General features: G+C 43.6%; 1 protein-coding gene across 1 annotated transcript in view; it reads right to left on the bottom strand.

Moving 5' to 3' along the window:
- Positions 1 to 22,506, bottom strand: part of TMEM39A (transmembrane protein 39A) — a 32,056-nt gene extending 9,550 nt beyond the window's left edge. The window contains exons 1-5 of the mRNA XM_089489185.1: positions 22,324 to 22,506; positions 6,843 to 7,036; positions 5,858 to 6,080; positions 1,460 to 1,543; positions 75 to 229 (exon numbers count right to left, since the gene is read on the bottom strand). Coding sequence (XP_089345311.1) covers positions 75 to 229; positions 1,460 to 1,543; positions 5,858 to 6,080; positions 6,843 to 6,955 — 575 coding nt within the window. The 5' untranslated portion in view covers positions 6,956 to 7,036; positions 22,324 to 22,506. The remainder of the gene's footprint in view (positions 1 to 74; positions 230 to 1,459; positions 1,544 to 5,857; positions 6,081 to 6,842; positions 7,037 to 22,323) is intronic.
- Between the last annotated feature and the right edge of the window lie 1,651 nt (positions 22,507 to 24,157).

The raw sequence follows: 24,157 nt of genomic DNA, 5'->3' as shown, positions 1-24,157 counted from the left end.
ACTCTCCCTTTGTCATGTCTTGTACTCTGAGAAGTTCTTAATGATTTTTTAGAATAAAAGAGAATCATACTCACGGGTACCCAAGAAAGAGGAGATTGAGGACAGAATGGCTACGGAACAGATTGACCAGAGTCCAGCAGAGCACCCATCCACACATGGTGAGCAGGACCAAGCGTGCCAGGATCAGTGCCATATAGTGAATCACTGATGTAGTGCCCACCTGAGAAGCCTGGAAAGTCAAATGCAAAGAAACATCAGTGCCATATTTTTTTTCCTGCATTTCCCACAAGATGTCCATTTCCTTAGCCTGCCATAAGCTTTTGCTGGATACATTTAGTAAAGGTCCAATCTATAGGGAAAGATTTAATCTATACAGGTCAGCATTCAGTGCCCAAATCCTATGTAAAACACACACTCACACACATGTGGAGGTTTGCCTGTATGGCTAAAAAACCCCAAACCCCCGAGGCAAATGGACCGTGTGAAGAGCAGATATAACAGACACTGTAAAGTTTACAAAGGGACCTTTGAGGCCAATAGTACAGTGTAGTATAGGCTTTCATAGGTTTGGTCTGCTTCCTCAGATGCATGAAGTAAAGTGTTGCCCACTCCATACATCTGAGGAAGTAGACCAAGTCTACAAAAGCTTATGCTACAACTTGAGGCATTTAGTCTCAAAGGTACTAATTTGCATACTGATATGTCAGACTAACATGGCTACGTCTCTGAATTCTACCCACAGTAAAGTTTAGTATGAGCTACAAAAGAGCAGCATGCAAAACTCAATTTGATATTAATATGAGATTTGGGGTTGACTGCATAACAAACTTCAAACTGAATATGGTCACCACAAATTTCATATGAACTCATACAAACTTCAAACTGAATCCTGTTATTTCAATTTACTCCCTTGCTCAACACTATTGCTTGGATTAGGAGCACCAAGTACACCTCAAATGATAGTATGCACAATGGACTTGTCAATAGATGACCAACAGATATCTTCTCAACATATTCCACTCAGCTTCTTGTTTGGAAATTTCCAACTTCACCATTTCTCAACACTGTTATTACTGAGTTTTTGTTAATCATGGCTAGAATAAAGTGTTGCTTACTGGATCTCTGCCTGCTATTTTGCTATAACCACAGGGTGCTTGAGGTCTCTGCCAGTCTGCAACAGCCTTAGGGCAATTAGCTGTTGCTTGTTTCGGCTGCCTCTCCCTACAGTCAATCTCCTTGCTGCTGCTGTTACAGCTGATCTTGCCGCTAAAACCTTAACTTCATCAAAACTGACATTTGGCCAAGGTGAGTGGGCCAAAACAGAACATGGTTATTTTCATGCACTGCAAATGCATGCATGCACATGCATATATGCGTGCATGGGTGCGTACACACACCACATCACACACTCTTGAAATTGAGATTATTAATTTGGGTGTAGTATCTGCTAAAATCTTACCTCAGAGATGAGGGCCCATACCAGCCTCCGCGCGAGCATCACTGTGATAAATGCTGCCAGATGGTAATCAATGAGGTGGAAGTTCTAAAATGTAAAAAGAAAAAGGGATTCACCATGGTGAAAGGAAAGGCTACAAAGGCAGGAACTGCTGTGCTGAAATAGCAGAAGCATTGGAGTCCCTACAGAGAAGAATTGAGATGCACTGTGGATCATTCCATACCTGCCACATAACTAGGGAAGAGAAATGGAGAGATTAAGTGCACTATTCCAGACAGAAGGTGTGTGTGTGTACATGTGACACCTACAAATAACGCAGACATTCTGTACTTACATATGGTTTTCCATCCCTTGATGTAAGGAGAGCATCTAGCAGAGGGGAAAAGCCCCACTTCTGGGGCCAGGAAGGAGTTTTAATCACCTAATCTGACATTACAAATCTCACTGTTTTCTGCTGCTCCAGAGAATAGGATTCAAAACAACTGATGCAGGCTAAAGGAAAGAGATTCCACCTCAACATTTGGAGGATCTCTTCCAACTCTATGATTCTATGACACTGCAGCAAAATTTGATCAATAATCCAAACACAAAACACAGAGTGAACTTCTTCAATCTGCATAAATTTTGAAACGTAGGGAATCAACTTACTCCTCTTGAAGAAAAATGTAGCCTGGGTATGGGGCTTATGACAAGGGAGTGAATGACCTGATCAGGATGACCCATGAAAATAATAATAATAATAATAATAATAATAATAATAAGAAGAAGAAGAAGAAGAAGTTTTATTTATATTTTCCCGCCTTTCCTGATGGATCGAAGCGGGATTACAGTCAATGTATATTTCAACAGTACATAATAATTGTAATAACAATTATTTAAAATCAAAGTATAAAAATGATATTCTATCTAAAAACATACAGTGTGCAATCACAATTAACATCCTGAAGTAGATTTCTATTTGAGAGTGATTTCCTTTATAGAGAGTCAGGGGGATATGCTTGTCGGAAGAGGTAAGTTTTCAACGCCTTCTTGAAGACGTCCAGAGTAGGAATGAGTCGGATCTCTTCCGGGAGATTATTCCAATGTGTGGGGACCATGGCCGTAAATGCTCTTTGGTGAGTAGTTGTTAATCTCACTTTGGGATGCTCAAGTAGAAACTTTCCAGTTGTTCTGAGAGTGCGGGGCAGATTGTGTAGGGAGAGGCGTTCCCTCAAGTAACTCGGGCCCAAACCATGTAGGGCTTTAAAGGTAATAACCAACACTTTGTATTGGGCCCGGAAAGAACATTCCTAAGGGGAACCAATTGGAATTCAGTATCATTCCTCTGTGAGCAGATGGCTAATCACACAAGAAAGAGACATATCTAGGAAAGCAGACTGTACTGTTCTTCTTCCATAGCTATTCTTTCTCCCTTGCAGCAGTTATTGTAGGGCATGTTTAAAAGTACCACAGCCTGGAGCAAAAAAGGTATTGGCAACAATTCCAAGAATGCCCCCCTTCGCCGCCCAAAACCTTACAGATGCAAAACCACGTGTAGGAATCATCCAAAGGCTCTTTTTAATGAAGACAAATAACATCTTTTTATAATATCTGATAAAAAGAATGTACAACAAGGCCAGTAGTCACCTCTACTGAACTCCTCCAGTGGAGATGCCTTGTAGAAATCCACAGAAACACTCTCCCCAACACCATCATGAATTGAGTCAAATTGTTACAGAAGCTTGGAGGCTTTGGCCTCTAAGGGAGAGAAGAGCAACCAGCATCTGATGAACTTAGAATCATAGAATCGTAAAGTTGGAAGAGTCCGCAAGTGCCATCCAGTCCAACCCCCTGCCATGCAGGAAATCACAATCAAAGCATCCATGACAGATGGCCATCCAGACTCTGTTTGAAGACTTCCAAGGAAGGAGACTCCACCACACTCCGAGGGAGTGTGTTCCACTGTCGAACAGCCCTTACTGTCAGGAAGTTCCTCCTAATGTTGAGGTGGAATATTTTCCCTGCAGTTTGCATCCATTGTTCCACACGGATGCAAACTCTAGTCTCTGGAGCAGCAGAAAACAAGCTAGCTCCCTCCTTAACATGACATCCCTCCAAATATTTAAATAGGACTATCATATCACTTCTTAACCTTCTCTTCTCCAGGCTAAACATCTCCAGCTCCCTAAGTCGTTCCTCATAGGGCAGGGATTCCAGACCCTTCACCATTTTAGGCATCCTCCTTTGGACACGCTCCAGTTTCTCAATGTCCTTTTTGAATTGTGGTGCCCAGAACTGGACACAGTATTCCAGGTGGGGCCTGATCAGAGCAAAATAGAGTGGCACTATTACTTCCCTTGATCTAGACACTATACTTCTATTGATGCAGCCTAAAACTGCATTGGCTTTGTTAGCTGCCGCATCGCACTGTTGACTCATGTTCAGCTTATGGTCTATTTGGACTCCTAGATCCCTTTCACTTCATCGTCTTCCCCCACTGCCTTTTCCTTGTGTGTTGTGTCTTATTAGACTGTAAGCTTGAGGGCACTGAATTGTCTAATTCACAATATATTAGACACTCTGGGAGTCTTTTGGGGGTATAAATGCTCTAAATGAATTTTAAAAACCTATAAATGACTGGAAAGGACAGCCAGAATTTTACTAACCAATGAAACTCTGTTCACCTACTGATTTAGTGCCAAGTTCTTGAAAAAGTGAAAAAGAAACTGTCTTGTAAGAAACCCTACAATACACTCAGAACAAGTGGCCAGGAAGCATTTTGAGTCTACCATTTCCATTCATACGTAAAGGATAGATATCTTCACTCTCCATTCACATGGAGAGGCAAAGAACATATGAATGCTATGATACATATGGGACACCTCTTCTTCCCCCCTGCCCCAGTTTTGTCCCGCTCACCCCGTCCTTCCAGAAAGAACATTTCAGCAATTTACAGCTATTACAGCAGAAACAAAGGCCTGATACAGACTGGTGCAAAGCGCTGCCCTGGGGCCGATTTTAGTGCTCGGGAGAGTGGAGCATCTGTATGCTCCTGAGCTCTACCACATCATCCACATGGGGGCCACCATGATGACGTACACATGGCGCAGTGTCTAAACTGTGCCATGCTGCATGTATGTCATCAGTACACGCGAGGGCGGCAATGGAGCCCCATGCGTAGCACAAAAAGAATCCGCCATTTGACTGTTGCAGCCTCCATGTGGGGCAAAAATGAGTGGCTGCAGGCCGCCCTTTCAAGGCGGTCTGTACAGCTCAATAGTCCTCAAGGAAAGGTCCGCATAACAGAAGCATGAAGCCCCCCCCCCCCCCCCCCGGGGCAAGGAAGTCTAGTTAAGATTTAGAGGTGTTAATTTTACATACAGGATTCCAATATTTCAATGTAACATCGGTAAGAGAGAAGAGAAATGCAGCAACTTCAACTCCACTGTATTAAAAGTCACAGGACTTAGCTTTATTTGCAATAGAAAATGTACTGCTTGGGTGTCAAATATTACATTTTGCTTAAAAATATTAAATACAGTTCTCAGTTTCGTGAATTACTTGGGACCTATATGCAAAATTGAGAATTCACCATTAGAATCAAATCTCTACTGAAGGGCAGACCTGTAATAAGAGGTTCTTTCCATGTAACAGTGCTCAAAAAGATAGCTTTGTAGTTTGTTACAGCATTAAATGAAAAAATGGAGGAAACATACTTCTTTGCTACTGATTTAGCATGAACTTTCTTAAGTGCATTGATATCCAAAAAAGCTTGTGCTAAAATAAATTAATTTGTTTCCATCCCTTATTCCATCACTTTCCTATTTTGTTTCATGTGGGTGCAAGGCCCAGCATGCAGCATTTGACCCAACACTTTCTTTTATAAAAACAATGATTTGCAGCAGCATTATGGCTGCATAGATTAGCATGGTAGATAGCACTGTTTCCTGAAGATTTGCAGAGTTTTCAATTCTAAAAATGCCCAGTCATTCTTACATAACTTTATTCTCACCTTCCTAGATTCTACACTCTCTTCTCTGCCACAACTGCAGCACTTGGCACAAATAATTCAAGACAATTTGAAAACCCAAGTTTAGAAAACAGGATAATGTAAACTGGTGAAGTAGAGAGAGCAGAGGTTACTGTAGAACTATGCTTTGAGGCATTAGGATGCAGGGTAGAGTGTGTTGCAGTATGGACTGCCGTTTCTTAGTTTCAAAGGCTACAAACAACATATAAATACACAGAGTCTACAGAAAATATGGGATTGCATTTCTCTCAGCTCCAATTTTCTTTCCTGTATAACTGCAGGAACTATTTAGTGATGGCTGGTGATGTGGCTCAGTTTGTTCATGTCAGACATAATGTGCATCTCTGGACTAAATAAACTGTAAGGACATGTGATCAGTAAGAGACACTCACCAGTGATGTGCAGGAAGCAGGATGGTTGTATGGATACCACCAGACAGTCTTGTAGATATTAATATACTGAATAAAAAGGGCTACCAGCAGATAGATGAAAAAGAGGAACTCAAACAGAAGATTTCCGTCTACCGGCAGCTCTGGGATTCGGCAGTGTCGCACAGGCTCCGGAGTAATCAAGGCTGTGATAGGAGGAGCTGAGAGGCTGATAGCACTACCATTCCTGAAAACAAAAACACACATCAGTAACTCCTGCCATTGTTTTCAAATGTTGCTATAGCGTAAATAAAATCATCCTAAGAGAAACTTAGAACAACTCTCTAAACCTATCCTCTCTACAATGCAAATATGAGATTGAGAGAGGATGAGCTGACTCAGATCAGTTAATGAGCTCATAAGAAGTGAAAACTGACTTTAGTTCACAGTGCAGCCACTGCAGCATAGTTTTTCTTAGCTAATGAACATTCAAGTAAAATACTATGAGCCTTTCAACTATCCCAAAAGCATGGGGCCAATATGTTTATCTCTGCACAACCCATATTCTGGTTGTGAGAAGAAGTTTGTACAAGGAAGTATTTAGGATATTTTCAAAGATCACACGGAAGAATAGGGCCAGTAGCATAACTGAAAATATTCTCTGCCAAAGTTCTGATTAACAGTTAGGTCTCCCAGGATGAACAAATGAAGTGCTAATTATTAGCATGATTTAATTCTCATTTGTTTCTTTCTTGTAGCCATAATGCTTTTTGCGACCCCCTAGGAAGAACACACTGATAATGAAATTCTAAACCGGGAATGCCTACTGAAGAACACAGCATGAGCCAAATGCACCTCCAGGCAAAAGCTCTCCCCAACTCCGAAGACAAGAACAAAATATCAATAGTCAAAAGTCTGTTATGCAAAACTCTATCAGATTATGATAGGCAATAAAACCCCAATTCCTGGTTCCCAGGTGCAAGCGTGAAGTATTACATTTTAACATCACCTGTTTCTCAGACCAGTGCCGTTGCCACAGTTCCCACCAACCAATGTCTGGAGAGAAGGCAAAGCTGAACGGCTTAGCTGCTGCCGGCTGGGTCCCCTCCTTCCACCGGGCATGACCAGGAACCAGTCCACCACTTCCACCTCTGGCAGCCTTTGCCCTGAAATCTCGGTGACAACCTAGTAGACTTCCCAACTCTACAAGTGAGAAGAGAAAAAATTACATTAGTTAACAGAATTATGCCTTTGGCACGCAAAAAACAAAGCAGATTTCAAATGTATTTTACATGTGTAACTCTCAAGGCCAAGGAGCTTATTCGGGGTGGGGTGGGGTGAAACACACTGCACAAATAATTCAGTTTGAAACCACTAACTGCCCTGGCTCAATGCTAGGGAATTCTGGGAACAGCTCTGGTGTCACAATAAACTATAATTCCCCAGGATCCCTAGCACTGAAACAGGGCAGTTAAAGTGGTCTCAAACTAGATTATATCTGCAGTGTGTTTTGGACCAGAAGTGTCTAGCAACACATAGATGACATATTAGTAAAAGTCAAGAGCCCTGGCTTTTTAACTATCATCTGCCATCCTTGACTAACTTGTACAAACAACAGAAATACATTAAAAAGACAGAAGTGTAGATATTTTTTAGAACAGAACCCCAAGGATCCATTAATATTATGTATTAATAAGAAGTTCTTCGTTAAAAATGAATCTTCACTAGAATAAATCTGCTTTTCTAGTTATGTCCTCCTAGACATCAGATTTCATTGTTAGAAACTGTTACTAGAAATTATGAATATTTATGATGTACAATGTAACAGTCATGTAATGGAGAAAAGAAATTCTGCAAGATTTATTATTATTATTATTATTATTATTATATTCATTTTAAACCATTTACATCCAGTCTATTCTCTAATACGGTATAAGCACCTTAAAAGAAATAAATATTTAATGATTAAAAACATCCATTATAGTGCAATATAGAGAAACAGCAAAAAAATGATCCACTGAGAAATCTACCCACTATAGTCCTTTGCAAAAAACTTACTGTGAAGGTGCTTTTTGGTTGTTGAGCGGAGGAATCCACACAACTTGGGTTTCTCACCACCCAGAAACAGGCATGAAGAACTACCGAGGTCTTGCAACCATAGACTCATAAAGCTGGAAGAGGCCACAAGGGCCATCCAGTCCAACCCCCTGCCATGCTGGAACTCACAATCCAAGCACCACCAACTCTGTTTAAAAATCTCCAAAGAAGGAGATTTCATCACACACTGAGACAGGATAGTTCATTGTCACACAGCTCTTACAGTCGGGAAGGTCTTCCTAATGTTGAGGTGGAATCTCTTTGCCTGTAGTTTGAATCCATTGCTCCAGGTGCTACTCTCTGGAGCAGCAGAAAACAAGCTTGCTCCATGATCAATACAACATTCCTTCAAATATTTAGAGTGCTATCATGTCACCTCTTAACCTTCTCTCCTGCAGGCTAAACATATCCAGCTCCCTAAACCTCCCCTCATAGGGCTTTATGGTTTCCAGACCCTTCACCATTGTGGTCGCCCTCCTCTGGACACGCTCCATCTTGCCAACATCCTTTTTGAATTATGGTGCCCAGAACTGGACACAGTGCTATTATATAGCCAAAAACAAACAGACTTTGCTGACTCTTTCCCTCCAGCCATCCTAGAGACCAGTTTCATACGAGCCAAACTTGAATGCAGAGCAGACAGAAATTAGCAAAGAATGAAAAGGAAGGAAGGAAAGGAAGGAAGAACCCTTCACATTCCAGATAAAAAGGGAGATGAGCAGACACAATGGAAGGGGGTGGATTCCTCCTCTCAACAACCCAGAATACATGTTCAAGTACCCAATACCACATTCTCTGGGTTGGTGAAAGAAGGAACCCACATAACTGGGACATACCCAAGCTCCTTACTTGCTTCTTGAGGGAAATGACAGCATCCTGATCTTAACCATCTCTTGCTACACCCTTCTCTCAAACGTAGTATTCTTTGCTTTCAGCTTTTTGAATGAAATTTGTCTATAATGATGGAAGATGGAAAAGAGCTGGAAGAGACCTCAAGGGTCATCAAATCTAACTCCCTGCCATGCAACAAACTGTCCTACATATGTCCATGATTGGAGCACTAGTGGAAAACACTGCTGATGAGGCAGCTGCCCTTGTTGAGTGTGCCATGATATTAGATGGGCGAGGTATTTTGGCAATGTCATATGCCATTAGAATGCATAGAATCATAGAATCGTAGAGTTGGAAGAGACCACAAGGGCCATCCAGTCCAACCTCCTGCCATGCAGGAAATCCAAATCAAAGCATCCTGACAGATGGCATGCTTTGATCCATGTGGCTATTATGGAGCGAGAAATCTTACATCTAAATGAGGATGGATTAAAGGACACAAACAAGGAGTCATAGCAATGGAAAGGCCTAGTTCTACAAACACAAATTTTTAGTGCTCTGTACATATCCAAACTGTGTCATAATGTTTCTTGTGGGTGTGAAGGGGAAAGCAGAAAGAGTTCTTGGGACAGGTGAAAGTAGAAAGTACTTCAGGCATAAAGGATTACCTGGACATGTATGGCTCTCTTTTGTCTTTTTGTTACTGGAGAGGGCGGAAACCCTCTAAACTGATAAGAAATCCTTAGCAGAGGCCTCTGGGGCTCCCTTGTAGCCAGACTGAGAGGTAGCCTGGGCTTCCAAAAGTTGTTTAAAGACAGTGTATCTTTCCCAGGGTACACTACAAAGTGAGGCTTTTGCTCACTTTCCGCAGACGGCATTACTCAAAGGGGCTTTTGTTTGGTGAGAGAGGTGGTGGTGGTGGTGGGAGTCACCTCTCCAACAAAGGCCTGAACAACTGCAGTTGAGGAGTCAAAGGCTTTCATGGCTGGCATCCATAGTTTTTTGTGGGGTCTTCTGGCTATGTGGCCATGTTCTAGAAGAGTTTCTTCCTGATGTTTCGTCAGCACTCCTGCCTTCCCAGGGTCACACAGCATATATATCCCCAACTCCTTTCCAGGCAAGCATTATCTGAAGATGCCAGCCACACATATGCTGGTGAAACGTCAGGAAGAAACTCTTCTAGAACATGGCCACATAGCCCGAAAACCCCACAAAAAATGCAGTTGTGCAGTGCTTCATCCCCTGAAGGAAGGGGGAACAGAGATTGAAACTGGTGATAATAATGGCCATGCTGCTCCTGGTTATGGAAGTAGTCATGCTATTCCTGGCCACAGAATCATAGAGTTGGGAGACCCCACAAGGACCACCCAGTGCAACCCTCTTCTGCCTTGCAAGAACTCACAATCAAAGCATCCCCGGCAGATGGCCATCCAGTCTTTGTTTAAAAACCTCCAAAGAAGGAGACTCCACCACTCTCCAAGGGAGTGTGTTCCACTGTCAAACAGCTCTTATTGTCAACAACTTCTTCCTAATGTCTGTTTTCCTGCTAGTGACCATGGTACTCTCTATTATATGAGAAGACTGATCCCTTCCTGGCCAAAGCTTCAGCATAAGCCTCCAGTGCTGCCTTTAGGGCATGGTTAACAACCTTGGAATCTGGCTGTGGGGAAGCAAGGGGGTTGCGTTGAATGGCTGACTCAAAATGCAACTCTTTTACTCTGAAGTTGACACTAAGTCAACCACGAACTGGTATGTTGGAGACTGAGGTGTGGTTGAGGCCAATATACCTTTGGTGTCATTTGACATTTTTCATTTTGGAAAATGGATGCAGCTATGCAAGAACTGCTGACACTGAGATTGGCAGTTGAAAGCATATTGCTATTAATTATTATGTGTATACAATCTATAAGAATAATACCTTGCCCAATCTCTGCCATCAGATGTCTCTGTGTTTTAAATATTTTGTTCTTTCCTACTTTAGGTTCAGGCATATATACAGAATGTACTGGAAATATCCCACAAACATCAGTCTGGAAAACATGCATAGCTTGCTGGCAGCAAGAAAATTGTTCCAGCTTTCCTAACTAACACATCATTTATCAAGCCATGCTGCTATCAACCTTACAACTTCTTTTTGGTTCCAAACATATTCAAGATACAAACACCAACTGTCTACAACAGTGTTTCCCAAACTTTGGTCCCCTGGGTGTTTAAGACTTCAAATCCCAGATGCCCCAGTTAGCTTGGCCAACTATCAAAAATTCTGGGAGCTAAGGTCCAAACCTTAGGACCAAAGCTTGGGAAACATTGGTTTAAAAGGCCAGCAGGATAAACAGGAGGTCAGTGTGCTTTGTTCTTGATTTTTAAAAACCTAGAACAGAAATACAGTCGACCCTTGTTATATGCTGGGCTTTGGCTCCAAGATCCCCCGTAGATAACAAAATCCGTGGATGCTCAAGTCTCATTAAATATAATGACATAGCAAAATGGTATCCCTTATAAAAAATGGAAAATCAAGGTTTCATATTTGAAATTTATTCTTTTTTTGAACATTTTCAAACCATGGATGCTTGAATTCGTGTATAAAAAAATCCATGTATAAGAAGAACCGACTGTATATTAAAGAATACATTTATTCATTAAACTGGTAACCATAAATGTTTTATCAATAACGTCTGATTCTAAATGAAATAACTGGACTGAACTTCATAGTACAAAGAAGCCCATGTAATTTATACATTACTACAGGTTAGATAACAGATTTGAAGTTAACAACTCTGCCAAATAAGAATAAGTCAGAGTCTAAACTTGATTCCCTTTAAGTTTCTTGTGTTGGTTTTTTTCTTCTGTCATAAAACTGCTGCTCTGCAATCACAAGTTAATGAATACAGTCAAATATTGGCTGTGCCTAGTGTTTTTGGAAGAAATGAGGAGGACAAAGGTTGGTGGCATTTGCATTTGAAAATATATTTTCTGATTCCCAAACTTTTCCTGATTCATTACTGATAATTTTGGCAGCAGCTTGATGTTAATTCAGTTCGTGGTGGTGGAGGGGTGGGTTGCAGAGGCCCAAAAATGGGCTTGAGGTCACGTGGAATCCATGTCAAACATTACTTAAATTGAAAGGTTAATTAATTATAATTAATGTATGTCTTCTGGCCTTTGGATACGAAGGAAACTCTCTGGGAGGAGCCTTTGCTGTGGTACTTTGGGGAGAGTTTGAAGTTCAGCAGTATTATGAAGCAATCTTTCCAGTCTTATGAATAAGGGAAACCACTTTGAATCCAGTGTCAACACCTCCCTTTGGTGGAAACAGGAAGAAAGATAATAAAGACAGAAACAATATGACCCAAGGCTACTCCCAGTACTACTACTGCCAATAAGGCAGAAATGATCAATTGTGCTGAAAACATTGTAAGACCCAGGTAATCACGGAAGGATTTCACGTTTAGGCATATGTGAAAGATCTTGCTGATCTTTGGAACTTTTCATGCCTAGCTATTCCATTTGAGAATCTTCTATTTTAGGTATTTTTACCACAAACAAAACATACTATAAATCTGAATGGCATCAAGTATGGAACTGTAAATACAGTTGTCCCTCCGTATCCATGGATTTTTTTTATCCAAAGATTCAGCCATCCATGGCTTGAAAATGTTTTTTAAAAACTATAAATTCCAAATAGCAAACCTTGATGTTCCATTTTATATAAGGGGCACTATTTTTCTATGCCATTGTATTTAATGGTACTTGAGTATCCACAGATTTTGTTATCCACGGGTGTGTGTGTGTTCCTGGAACAAATCCCCAGTGAATAACAAGGACCCACTGTATTAGTATCATTACGTACTGATCTACATTAAATTATGATTTTCCACTTCAACAAAATGTCAACTGCAAAATCCAATTAAGGGTGATAAACAAAAGGGTAATGAACATTGAAGAAAATCCTAAATGCCTATACAGTAAATCTCAATTTCTCCAAGTTCTGATACATGTTGAGAACAATGAATAATTTTTTGTCCCATAGATTTAAGACATTCAAGAACTCCCACTCACCCTCATGATGGAAAACGGCGCAGCTTGTCTAGAAAAGCTGCACAGCTTCCTCAGCAAACTGCAGTTTTCGGTCCTCTTGAGAACTGTGCAGCCTACCGTGAAAACTGTGCAGCTCTTGATACAGAAAGGACTGCTTTCAGGCAGCCACATGTGTTTTGGGCAAGATTGGGGTTTTTAAATAAAATAAACAGCAACGCTGCACTACAAAAACCACATGTGGTTGTAGCTTCAGTTGACTGAGGCTCTTTTCCTGCTCTGCAATATTGGGTTGTGCAACTTTGAAACTAGAAAGGGCTGCAGCCACAATACAGAACGTTCCACCAAATTGTTCATATAGTGGTATATTATGCAATTTAGTGTTGCATTTTCTCTACTTTACCCAATGATATAGTGGAAAACAATATACTGTAAGCAGGTGAGTGATTTTCCTCCTTGGGAAGCTCTGAAGTTTTCTGTGTGTAGTAAAAAAGACTGCAAGTTTAGGTTTTGACTACAAAGCTGTGCAGTTTCTTTTGCACATTTCTCAGAGACTGTATAGATTATGTTGTGTCAGGAACAATTTGTGAGAACTTTTGATGTGCCATTTTTTCACCCACCTAAGTTTCAGCATGCAAACAGCAATGGTTTGATTTTAGAAATTTTATTTTAAAAGAAACAAATACGATGTTCAATATTATTTTGATTCTATGTAAGTCTACTGTTAAAGTGTTTGAAATCGAGTGCACAGTTCTCCTTGCCCTAGAAATGGGGTTGTACTTTAATTCTTCAGATGTTAAGTCAAATTTGATTTGCATCAAAGCAATGGCCATTGCAATTATAACAGATACAATATATTCCAGAAGACACAATCTAGCATAACTTGCTAATAATAGTATTATTTTTTTTCCCTATTTTGTATTGACATATCTAAAATATAGCAGTGACATTAAAACAAATATAAATAGCATTTTCCCTTGAAGCCTTGTTCTTCTGGAAAAAATAATAATTAGATGATGGAATATTTCTTTTAGCATGGTAAATCAAAGGAATTAAGATGCAAATAAGATTGTTAAATTAATTTTTAATGTGTGCGTGTGTATAAATAAATATAAGATTGTGAAATTTCAAATTTAGAATTTAGCTACTAAACTTATTCTAGTGGCAATTGTTTTAAAAATTGCAGTTTTTAATATGATCATAATCAAGGAGGAAATTTATCTAAAAGCTGGGTTAGAGTAACAATAAAGGGGCAATTAATTCTTCTTGTGAGTGTCTGTGAAAAGAACAAAACAATAAGATATGTTGGGGATTTGTAACACGTAGGGAAAACCAATACTTTAGTTTTATCCTAGTTCACTTGAAATTAGTTTTTTACAGTACAGTTGGCCCTCCATTTTTGTGCCCCAATAACAGAGGTCGCCCCTCCATGAATATCCAAGACCTCAGGTCCGCTAGAAAGGAGGGCCACTGTATTCAGAAAATGCATTTAGTAATCTAGTCAATCCCACTTTTGTCTGTGATAGAAGTATGGCATCATCTACATATAATACAGAGATTTTCTTAGGTCAAAACCACACTTTAGCAATAATCCAGTTTGAGACCACTTTAGCTGCTCTGGCTCAGTGCTAGGGAATCCTGGGAATTGTAGTTTGTTGTGGCACCAGAGCTCTCTGTCAGAGAAGGCTAAATAACTACAGTTCCCAAAATTCTCTAGCACTGAGCCAGGCCAGTTAAAGCTGTCTCAAACTGAATTATTTCTGCAGTGTGTTTTGGACCTTAGTTGCTAGCTTTGGAGCATCGAAGGTTGGGCATCTGTTGCAGAGTGAGGATTTGAACCTTGGTCTCCTACAGTGCCAGTCTAGCACTCAAACCACTACACCACTGTGAGTCAGTATTTCCTTTAGCCAAATACAGCTAAGTCTGCAACTCTGGTCCAAAACACACTGCAGCAATAATCCAGTTTGAGACCGCTTTAACTGCCCAGGCTCAGTGCTAAGGAATCCTGAGAATTGTAATTTATTTTGGCACCAGAGCTGTCTGACAGAGGCGGCTAAATGTCTCACAAAAGTACAGTTCCCAGAATTCCCTAGCATTGAGTCAGGACAGTTAAAGGGTCTCAAAACTGGATTATTGCTGCAGTGTGTTTTGGACCTCTGTTGATACTAAAATATGGACTATACAGAACTCATGTTTCAGTATCATGCCTTTTTCCAAACTCAACGCTAATCGACCCATAATTTTTCACATTCGTTTAGGCTGTCCCTTCCAAAGATATTGGCTATCTATGGATTTTGAAACTATGGCCCCATACAGACAGGCCAAAATAAAGCTGCTTCGGGTCACTTTGGAGGTATGCTGTTTAAATGATGCATGCGTCCTAAGAGTCCGGAAGCTATGCCAAAGTTGTGCTCCAGTCCTTAGGACTGGAGTGTGGCTTTGGTGTGGCTTCCGGACTCTTAAGATGCATGTGTCATTTAAACAGCATACCTCCAAAGTGACCTGAAGCAGCTTTATTTTGGCCTGTCTGTAGGAGGCCTATATTCACTACCAACGTAGGTACACCTACAAGTATCAATTTATGCTACTATGCCTACTTATATGCACAGAATAAGCTGCTTAAGGAAAGTATGCTTAGTTTTTATTAGATGAAAACAGGCAAAGATTGGCACATCAGGAACCAAAGGGACTTCGGCCCCACTACACTGAGAAAAGAAGACTGCTCCTCATGACAGTCTGTGTTGGGCCAGCCAAAGTGGCCATTTAAATTCCATGACATCTCATACATATGTGTAAGGAATATTTAGACTATATAGAAATGCCCACTACAGGCAAATGTGTGTAAAAGTAGGTCCAACAACCAATTTAAGTCAAGAAGAGCCATTGCTGACTGGGAGGAGATCATAAACCAAGAAGTGGCTGAGTAAGGAGGGATTTTCTCTGCCTCCTCTTTTGTCCACTTTGGCAGCTTTTCCTATGGTGAAAGCAATTTGGAAATGGGAAGTGACGAGGAAGGAAAACACCGTCCTTCTTCTTGTGTCTTTTTAGACTATAAACCTGAGGACAGGGAACTGTCAAATTAACAATCTGGATGCTGCCCTGAGAGCCTTTATGGCTGAAGAGTGGGGTAGAAATACTCCAAATAAACAAATAAATACTATGAAGACCTTTTACTAATCTAAGCAGGTGAACTGACTACACATTCATGCATATACATCTAACATAAGGTTTGTATCCAAAGGAAGATAAAACCAAATTATAACAATCCATTTGCCAGCTATTTTTCTTTCTTTGCAAATTCCTAAATGCTTTCTCCAAAATACAAACACCTTCAAGGGAGCATGGCTACCTGTCATGAATTATACATATACATATATATGCATGCAAAAAATAAAATAATAATTATAATAATAGGAATGGTGGTAATAATAATAATAATATAGCAATAATAGTAATAGTTATTATTATATATTACTGTTTCTCACAGACCTAGAAACTAGTATTGAATGAGTTAAAAGTTAAAATCTAAGCAGAAGAATTCTTCATCTCTGTGCATGTGTGTTCTTTAAAGTTGACTGTGAACTTATGATGACTTTTCTAAGCTCTCAATGGGTTAGCAGACTCTGCCTTATGACTCTATGGAAACGATGGTTTGTTCTAAAAGAAACGGGACTTCCACGGCATCTGATTATTCTGAATCTATACTCTGGACAAGAGACAATTGTCAATGGCATATTATAACAATCCCTGTTCAGTTTACAGAGGCCATTGCATCTAGATCAGAATGCTGAAGAGGTGAAAAAATCAAGGCGCAACAGAAAGCTGTGTGTGAGAATGTTCATAGGAATTTCCTTGCACACTCTATTATCAATGGACAATGTGTGTAATGTTACCAAAATCCAAGTATATGCTCCAACTACAGATGCAGAAGAAGAAATTGAGAGATTCTGTGATGCAGTCCAGGAACAAACTGACAAGACACCAACACAGGATTTCAAGCTAATCAAAGGTGACTGGAAGACTAAAGTCAGCAGCAAAGAATAATCAAAAACGGTAGGGAGATTCGGACTAGGTATAAGAAATAAAGCAGGAGAGCGTCTAATAGAATTTTGTGAGGCCAATGACCTACTGACTGTAAATACCTGCTTCACACAGCCAGATGGAGATTATGCACATGCACATCACCAGATGGTCAACAAAAACATCAGATAGATTATATAATTTGAAGCAAATTATGGAAAAGCTCTATTCTTCAGGCCGAAACCAGACCAAGCGCTGACTGTAGCACAGAACTGCTTATAGCAACCAAAGGAGAAGGCAAAAACCATCATAATATCAAAACATGGACAACATCTTAAAATAATTCACGGACAATGTAAGAAATAGATTCACACTGTTATATATAATAGATCAAGAACCTGAAGAATTGTGGGCAGATGCCAAGGACATCATCAAGGAAGGATCCAGGAAGGCACTGACAGTGGTCAAAGAGAAAGAGAGCTAACAATGGATCACAGACGAAGCACTTCGTGCAGTACAAGAGAGCAGAGAGGCAAAAGCAAAGGGAGATAGGAGCAAAACCAGAAACATGAATACAACCGTACAATGTCTTGTGCACAAGGATAAGGAGAATTAATATAATGATCAGTGCAGAGAAACAGCAGACAATAACAAAAGGGGAAGAACAAGAGACCTATTCAAAAAAATCCGGGAAACCAAAGGGAAAGTCAAACCAAGGGCCGGTGCTATATGGGAAAAAAAGAACATACCATGATCCCTAGTGCCTCTTCATTTCCTGAAACCTGCTTGCACCTGTGGGATCTCTCATTCCATATATGGCATGAAAAATAAATAAACAATCTGGGTTTATAAGTACTGCTAGTGTGAACTGCATCTTCTGATTCTGCTAAATGTCCAATCATTTTTTTATTTGCCTTGCTCACAACTTAATTTTCCAGATACTCTCTTGGTCTTGTGTGTTATGCTCCTCTCCTCTTGCCATTGCTTTTATTCTGGTTCAGAACTCTCATTCGTTTCAAAAAGATGTACAGTGCGTATCAAGATACCTAATGGCAAAACTAAGGCACTGGATACTGTACGATCGATACTATGCAGGAATGTCTGGCACTCTTGCTACTAGTCTGAGTAATTTTAACATCTCCTTACTAGGAAATGTAAACAGCACTTTACACACCCTTACCAATCTTGCTGCAAAAATTCCTATCACACATGCAGAGACACTTTTATGTTACCAGTTGGATTATGTCCAGGATTGGGCAGCAATGCAACATCCCACAGGGCTACTGGACTACAATGGATCTTAGTCCAGACTGAAGTGCTGTGCACAGTACCTATAATGGATGTAACTGGGCATGCACAGTCTGAAGATTAGCAGTGAAAATCCTCACACTATCAAATTCAAAATGGATGTGAGAGGCAGCTTCCCACCAATTCCAGAATGCTATAAACTGAGCACCCATGCATTCAATGAACAAATGATTAAGAAGCTAAAGGAAAGAACAAAACTTTGGTGGCTCTTCATCTCGAGAAACTTCTGAATGCATGTTAAGGCATGTCTACTCAGGAAGTACAGCTTCTTTATACAACCTTCCATATAATCACGAGTAAAGTTTCCAATCAATAGTCTTTCTGCTTATTATGTCTGTTTCTCCATACAAAAACCCTCAATTGTTTTAAGCATAATAATTAGTATACTTTTTTGGGAGGGGGGGGTCTTACTTGAAATTATAAAGTTACTCTGAGAATGAGATTTATTATTAAATACCCATTACTCATGAACATAAATATGTAGATCAATACATCAAACCCAAGGCAAACCTATTGTAGTCCAATATGCACGTGCAGCTTCCTGCATTACAAAGACCACAAAGTAGTTGAGATACAACTTCCTGTAACAGTTGATAGCACTCTCATTTAAACTAGCACTAACAAATTTTGCATCGCTTTCATGTTAAATAATCAAACCTTAACAGGAGAACCTGGAACTATTTTATTCTGACCACCCCAGTTGTCAGTTAGAAATTATTACCAAATGTAAAAGTATGGACAAATTCTAGATGGTAATGCTGTGATGGTAATGTGCCATTTGGGTATAACTTGTAGGAAAACGTGTGTATTTTAAACTAGCATTTCAAGGCAGGTTCAGGCAGTTTCTAAGTTTGGTTGAGGTTCTGAAAAGTAAGGCTCAAATTCCTGAAAACTCTGGGAATACTTCATCAAAACAAAACTAATGCTAGCAAATGTAAGTGTTAGTAGCCAAAGGGCACACATTTTTGTGTGCCAAACTACAGTAACAAAGATAAGGCTCCAATCAAGCCTCAGGGTCTATGCTAGTTGGGAAGGATGCTGATTTTTATTTATATCCCGCCTCTCTGGCAAAGTCAATCAATAAAATTTTGTCGCTTTTACAACATAAAATCCCATTCAATCCAATATCCCCACAAGGACGTAGCCAGGATTTTGGGAAGGGGGGGGGGGTCAAGACTAACTGCCACCATTTTGAGAGGCTAAGAGCCCCCCCCCAAGACACAAAAAGAGGGTCGAGCGTTTACCCTCGACACCTTGATGGCACCACTTTAACTTCCGTTATGGCTTCGTGCAATGGAATCTTGGGAACTGTAGTTGAGTCATCTGTCAGGTGCCACAACAAACTACAAATCCCAGCATTTCACAACATGGAGCCAAGGGCAGTTAAAGTGGCATCAAACTGGATTATTTTTTCAGTGCAGATGCAAACTGAGTCCTTCCTCTGAAGGTGTTTACATCAGATAAATTCAGCTCGATAAAGCAAAGTGCAGCTGCTCAAGCAATGAGCGGCAGCCACTCTGTTCATGCTCAGAGACACTCTGCTCATGCTTTGAGACACTGCATTCCAACATCTGAGCTGAGCTACGAACCCAGGCTGCATCCACACATTTCATTCCCACTTCCAAGAGGGATTTTTAATTTTGAGACACACACACACACACACACACACACACACACCTTTTAATTCCAAGACCTACCTACCTACCTACCTACCATAATTTTTAATTTCAAGCCATTATAGGTTCCTTTCTTTTTATATTAAACAAACCCCTTTAAGAGAATCCTAATTTGGGAGAAAGGCAGGGTATAAAATCAATCAATAAAAAATTATAGTGCAATAGTCCATCAGTGCATGGCTTACATTATAAGACTTTATACCTTTATACATTTAAAAACTATTAAAATCACAGTAGGCTCAGAGTGCTACAGAATCATGGAATCATAGTTAGAAGAGACCCCTAGAAGGGCCATCCAGTCCAACCCCATTCTGCCAGGCAGGGACTCCCGCTCTGCCAGGCAGGGACTCCCGCTCTGCCAGGCAGGGACTCCCGCTCTGCCAGGCAGGGACTCCCGCTCTGCCAGGCAGGGACTCCCGCTCTGCCAGGCAGGGACTCCCGCTCTGCCAGGCAGGGACTCCCGCTCTGCCAGGCAGGGACTCCCGCTCTGCCAGGCAGGGACTCCCACTCTGCCAGGCAGGGACTCCCACTCTGCCACGCAGGGACTCCCGCTCTGCCACGCAGGAACTCCCGCTCTGCCACGCAGGAACTCCCGCTCTGCCACGCAGGAACTCCCGCTCTGCCACGCAGGAACTCCCGCTCTGCCACGCAGGAACTCCCGCTCTGCCACGCAGGGACTCCCGCTCTGCCAGGCAGGGACTCCCGCTCTGCCAGGCAGGGACTCCCGCTCTGCCAGGCAGGGACTCCCACTCTGCCACGCAGGAACTCCCGCTCTGCCACGCAGGGACTCCCGCTCTGCCACGCAGGAACTCCCGCTCTGCCACGCAGGAACTCCCGCTCTGCCACGCAGGAACTCCCGCTCTGCCACGCAGGAACTCCCGCTCTGCCACGCAGGAACTCCCGCTCTGCCACGCAGGGACTCCCGCTCTGCCACGCAGGGACTCCCGCTCTGCCACGCAGGGACTCCCGCTCTGCCACGCAGGAACTCCCGCTCTGCCACGCAGGAACTCCCGCTCTGCCACGCAGGAACTCCCGCTCTGCCACGCAGGAACTCCCGCTCTGCCACGCAGGAACTCCCGCTCTGCCACGCAGGAACTCCCGCTCTGCCACGCAGGGACTCCCGCTCTGCCACGCAGGGACTCCCGCTCTGCCAGGCAGGGACTCCCGCTCTGCCACGCAGGGACTCCCACTCTGCCAGGCAGGGACTCCCACTCTGCCACGCAGGGACTCCCACTCTGCCAGGCAGGGACTCCCACTCTGCCACGCAGGGACTCCCGCTCTGCCAGGCAGGGACTCCCGCTCTGCCACGCAGGGACTCCCACTCTGCCAGGCAGGGACTCCCACTCTGCCACGCAGGGACTCCCGCTCTGCCAGGCAGGGACTCCCGCTCTGCCACGCAGGGACTCCCACTCTGCCAGGCAGGGACTCCCACTCTGCCACGCAGGGACTCCCGCTCTGCCAGGCAGGGACTCCCACTCTGCCACGCAGGGACTCCCGCTCTGCCAGGCAGGGACTCCCGCTCTGCCACGCAGGGACTCCCACTCTGCCACGCAGGGACTCCCATTCTGCCAGGCAGGGACTCCCACTCTGCCACGCAGGGACTCCCGCTCTGCCAGGCAGGGACTCCCACTCTGCCACGCAGGGACTCCCGCTCTGCCAGGCAGGGACTCCCACTCTGCCAGGCAGGGACTCCCACTCTGCCACGCAGGGACTCCCGCTCTGCCAGGCAGGGACTCCCACTCTGCCAGGCAGGGACTCCCACTCTGCCACGCAGGGACTCCCGCTCTGCCAGGCAGGGACTCCCACTCTGCCACGCAGGGACTCCCGCTCTGCCACGCAGGGACTCCCACTCTGCCAGGCAGGGACTCCCACTCTGCCAGGCAGGGACTCCCACTCTGCCACGCAGGGACTCCCGCTCTGCCACGCAGGGACTCCCGCTCTGCCAGGCAGGGACTCCCACTCTGCCACGCAGGGACTCCCGCTCTGCCACGCAGGGACTCCCGCTCTGCCAGGCAGGGACTCCCGCTCTGCCACGCAGGGACTCCCACTCTGCCACGCAGGGACTCCCATTCTGCCAGGCAGGGACTCCCACTCTGCCAGGCAGGGACTCCCACTCTGCCACGCAGGGACTCCCATTCTGCCAGGCAGGAACTCTCAATCAAAGCATCCCTTGTGGCAAATGGCCACCCAGCCTCTGCTGGAAGACCCCCAAGGAGGGAGACTCCCCTAGACCCTTACTGCCAGGAGGTTCCTCCTCATGTTGAGGTGGGGTCTCTGTTCCCGGGGTCTCCTGCCCTCCTGCTGAGTGAAAGCTGAGAGGCTGGGCGTCTGCTCTGCCTTGCTCTTCACATGTGTTTCCGTTCCCTGAACAAAGGCTGAGCCTGAAGGGAGCCTGAGTGGCCCTACAAAGCCAGGGCGCCCCTGGGGAGTGTGGGGAGGCCAGCCAGGGCCGGGGGGCTCCACACACAAAATGGAGGCGCCCATGGCTGCTCAGCCGCCGTGGGCCCCAGTGCTCTCACTCACCGCCTCCTCAGCCGCACCATCAGCGGGGGCTGCTCCTGCTCCTGCTCTCGCCGGGGCCCAGGAGCCCTCCAGGCTGAGGAGGGGGCGCGGCGCGTCCCTCCCGGCTGCCTCCTCCTCCTCCTCGCTTCCCTCTCGCTGTCGTCGCCGCGACGGCTGCGTCGCCTGCCCTGAAGAGACGTGGCAAGGAGGGAGGATGCGCTCATCACTGCGCGACCGCAGCAGCAGCGGCGGCAACCAACCCGCGATGGAGGAGGAGGAGGGACAAAATGGCGGTGGCGGCCATCTTGGGGGTGGCACGGGCTCTCGAGGCCGCCATCTTGGGAGTGGCACGGACTCCCGAGGCCCACGTTTCAGAGGAACGGAGGCGCCGGCGGCCATCTTGGGGGTGGCACGGACTCCCAAGAAGGCCCACTAGTGCTCACTGAGAAATTCTGGCCCCAGAATTTGGAATATGAATTTCCTACTGGGAACAATGCTGCAGCTGAAAATAAACTATGTTTCCTTTCCAGTCGAGCTCCTTGGTCTCCCCTGCTCATTTCTGGTTAAAAATTCTGGGTTTAATATAATCAATAATCTATAATCCACTTGAGGGTGGAACGGGCTCTTGAGGCGGCCATCTTGGGAGTGGCATGGACTCCCGAGGCCTACGGCTCAAAACAACTGAGGCGGCCATTTTAGGGGTGGAACGCATTCAAGCAAGGCGAGGCGGCCATCTTGGGTGTGGCACAAGGCTTAAAGGAACTGTGGGGAAAGGAGGGAAGGGAGGCAGGCAGGCATTCAAAGATATAGCAGTGTTAGTCTGTGGAATCAGTATGTAGTGAGATCTTTTAGCACCTTTGAGACTCACTGAAAGGAAGAAGTTGGCAGCAGGAGCTTTCCTAGACATAAAGTCTAATCCTGAGATAATATTTAGTATCCTGTATACTGTAGTATATTTAGATATAGCCATGTTAGTCTGTAGAGAGATCTTGAAGCACCCTTGAAACTCACTGAAAGAAAGAAGTTGGCAGCAGGAGCTTCTTTCCTAGACTTAAAAAGTCTACTTCCTCAGATGCATTTTGTGGAGTGGAAAGCCATACCCAAAGGATTTCGAATTTAAATTGACATCCTCACATACCAATGGCATAGATATCTCTGTCCCTGGTTTCCACTCCACTAAATGCATCTCAAGAAGTAGATTGAAGTCTAGGAAAGAAGCTCCTGCTGCCAACTTCTTTCAGTCAGTCTCAAAGGCGCTACAACATCTCCACAAACTGACATGGCTGTACCTAAATATACTACATTATACAATACGCTAAATATTATGAGGAAGTAGACTTCAAGTCTAGGAGAGCTCCTGCCATCAATTTCTTTCTTTTAGTGAGTCTCGAAGATCTCCCTACGTACTTCTTCAGAGGTGGTTTGCCATGGCTTTTCAAAGAGGCTGAGAGAGTGTGACTTTGCCCAGGAAGGCTGCCCAAAGGCAATTTCATGAAGGGGGGAAATCCTGCTCTGAGGAGGAAGTGAATGTTTCAAGTGTTAGAGGCAGGATGTCCGTCTGTCAGGAGTAATGCCCTTCTGCCATCCAGAAACACAAATCAAAGCACTCCTAACAGATGGACATCCAGCCTCTACTTAAAACCCTCCAAAGACGAAGCCTCCACCACTCCCTGAGGGAGTGTGTTCCACTGTCAAACAGCTCTTACTATCAATAGGTTCCTCATAGTTTAGGTGGAAAATCTTTCCCTATAGCTTGCATCCATTGCTCCAGGTCCTATTCTCTGGAGCTGCATTGCTCCATCCTCATCATAACCTTTTCTTCTCCAGTCTAAACATACCCAGCTCCCTAGTTCTC

Source organism: Sceloporus occidentalis, unplaced genomic scaffold, assembly GCF_023333645.1.
Source record: "Sceloporus occidentalis isolate IW3139 unplaced genomic scaffold, rSceOcc1.0.p SCAF_1, whole genome shotgun sequence".
In the NCBI taxonomy this organism is placed as follows: Eukaryota; Metazoa; Chordata; class Lepidosauria; order Squamata; family Phrynosomatidae; genus Sceloporus; species Sceloporus occidentalis.
Note: the sequence above shows the minus strand (reverse complement) of the source record. Positions and strands in the feature narration are given on the sequence as shown.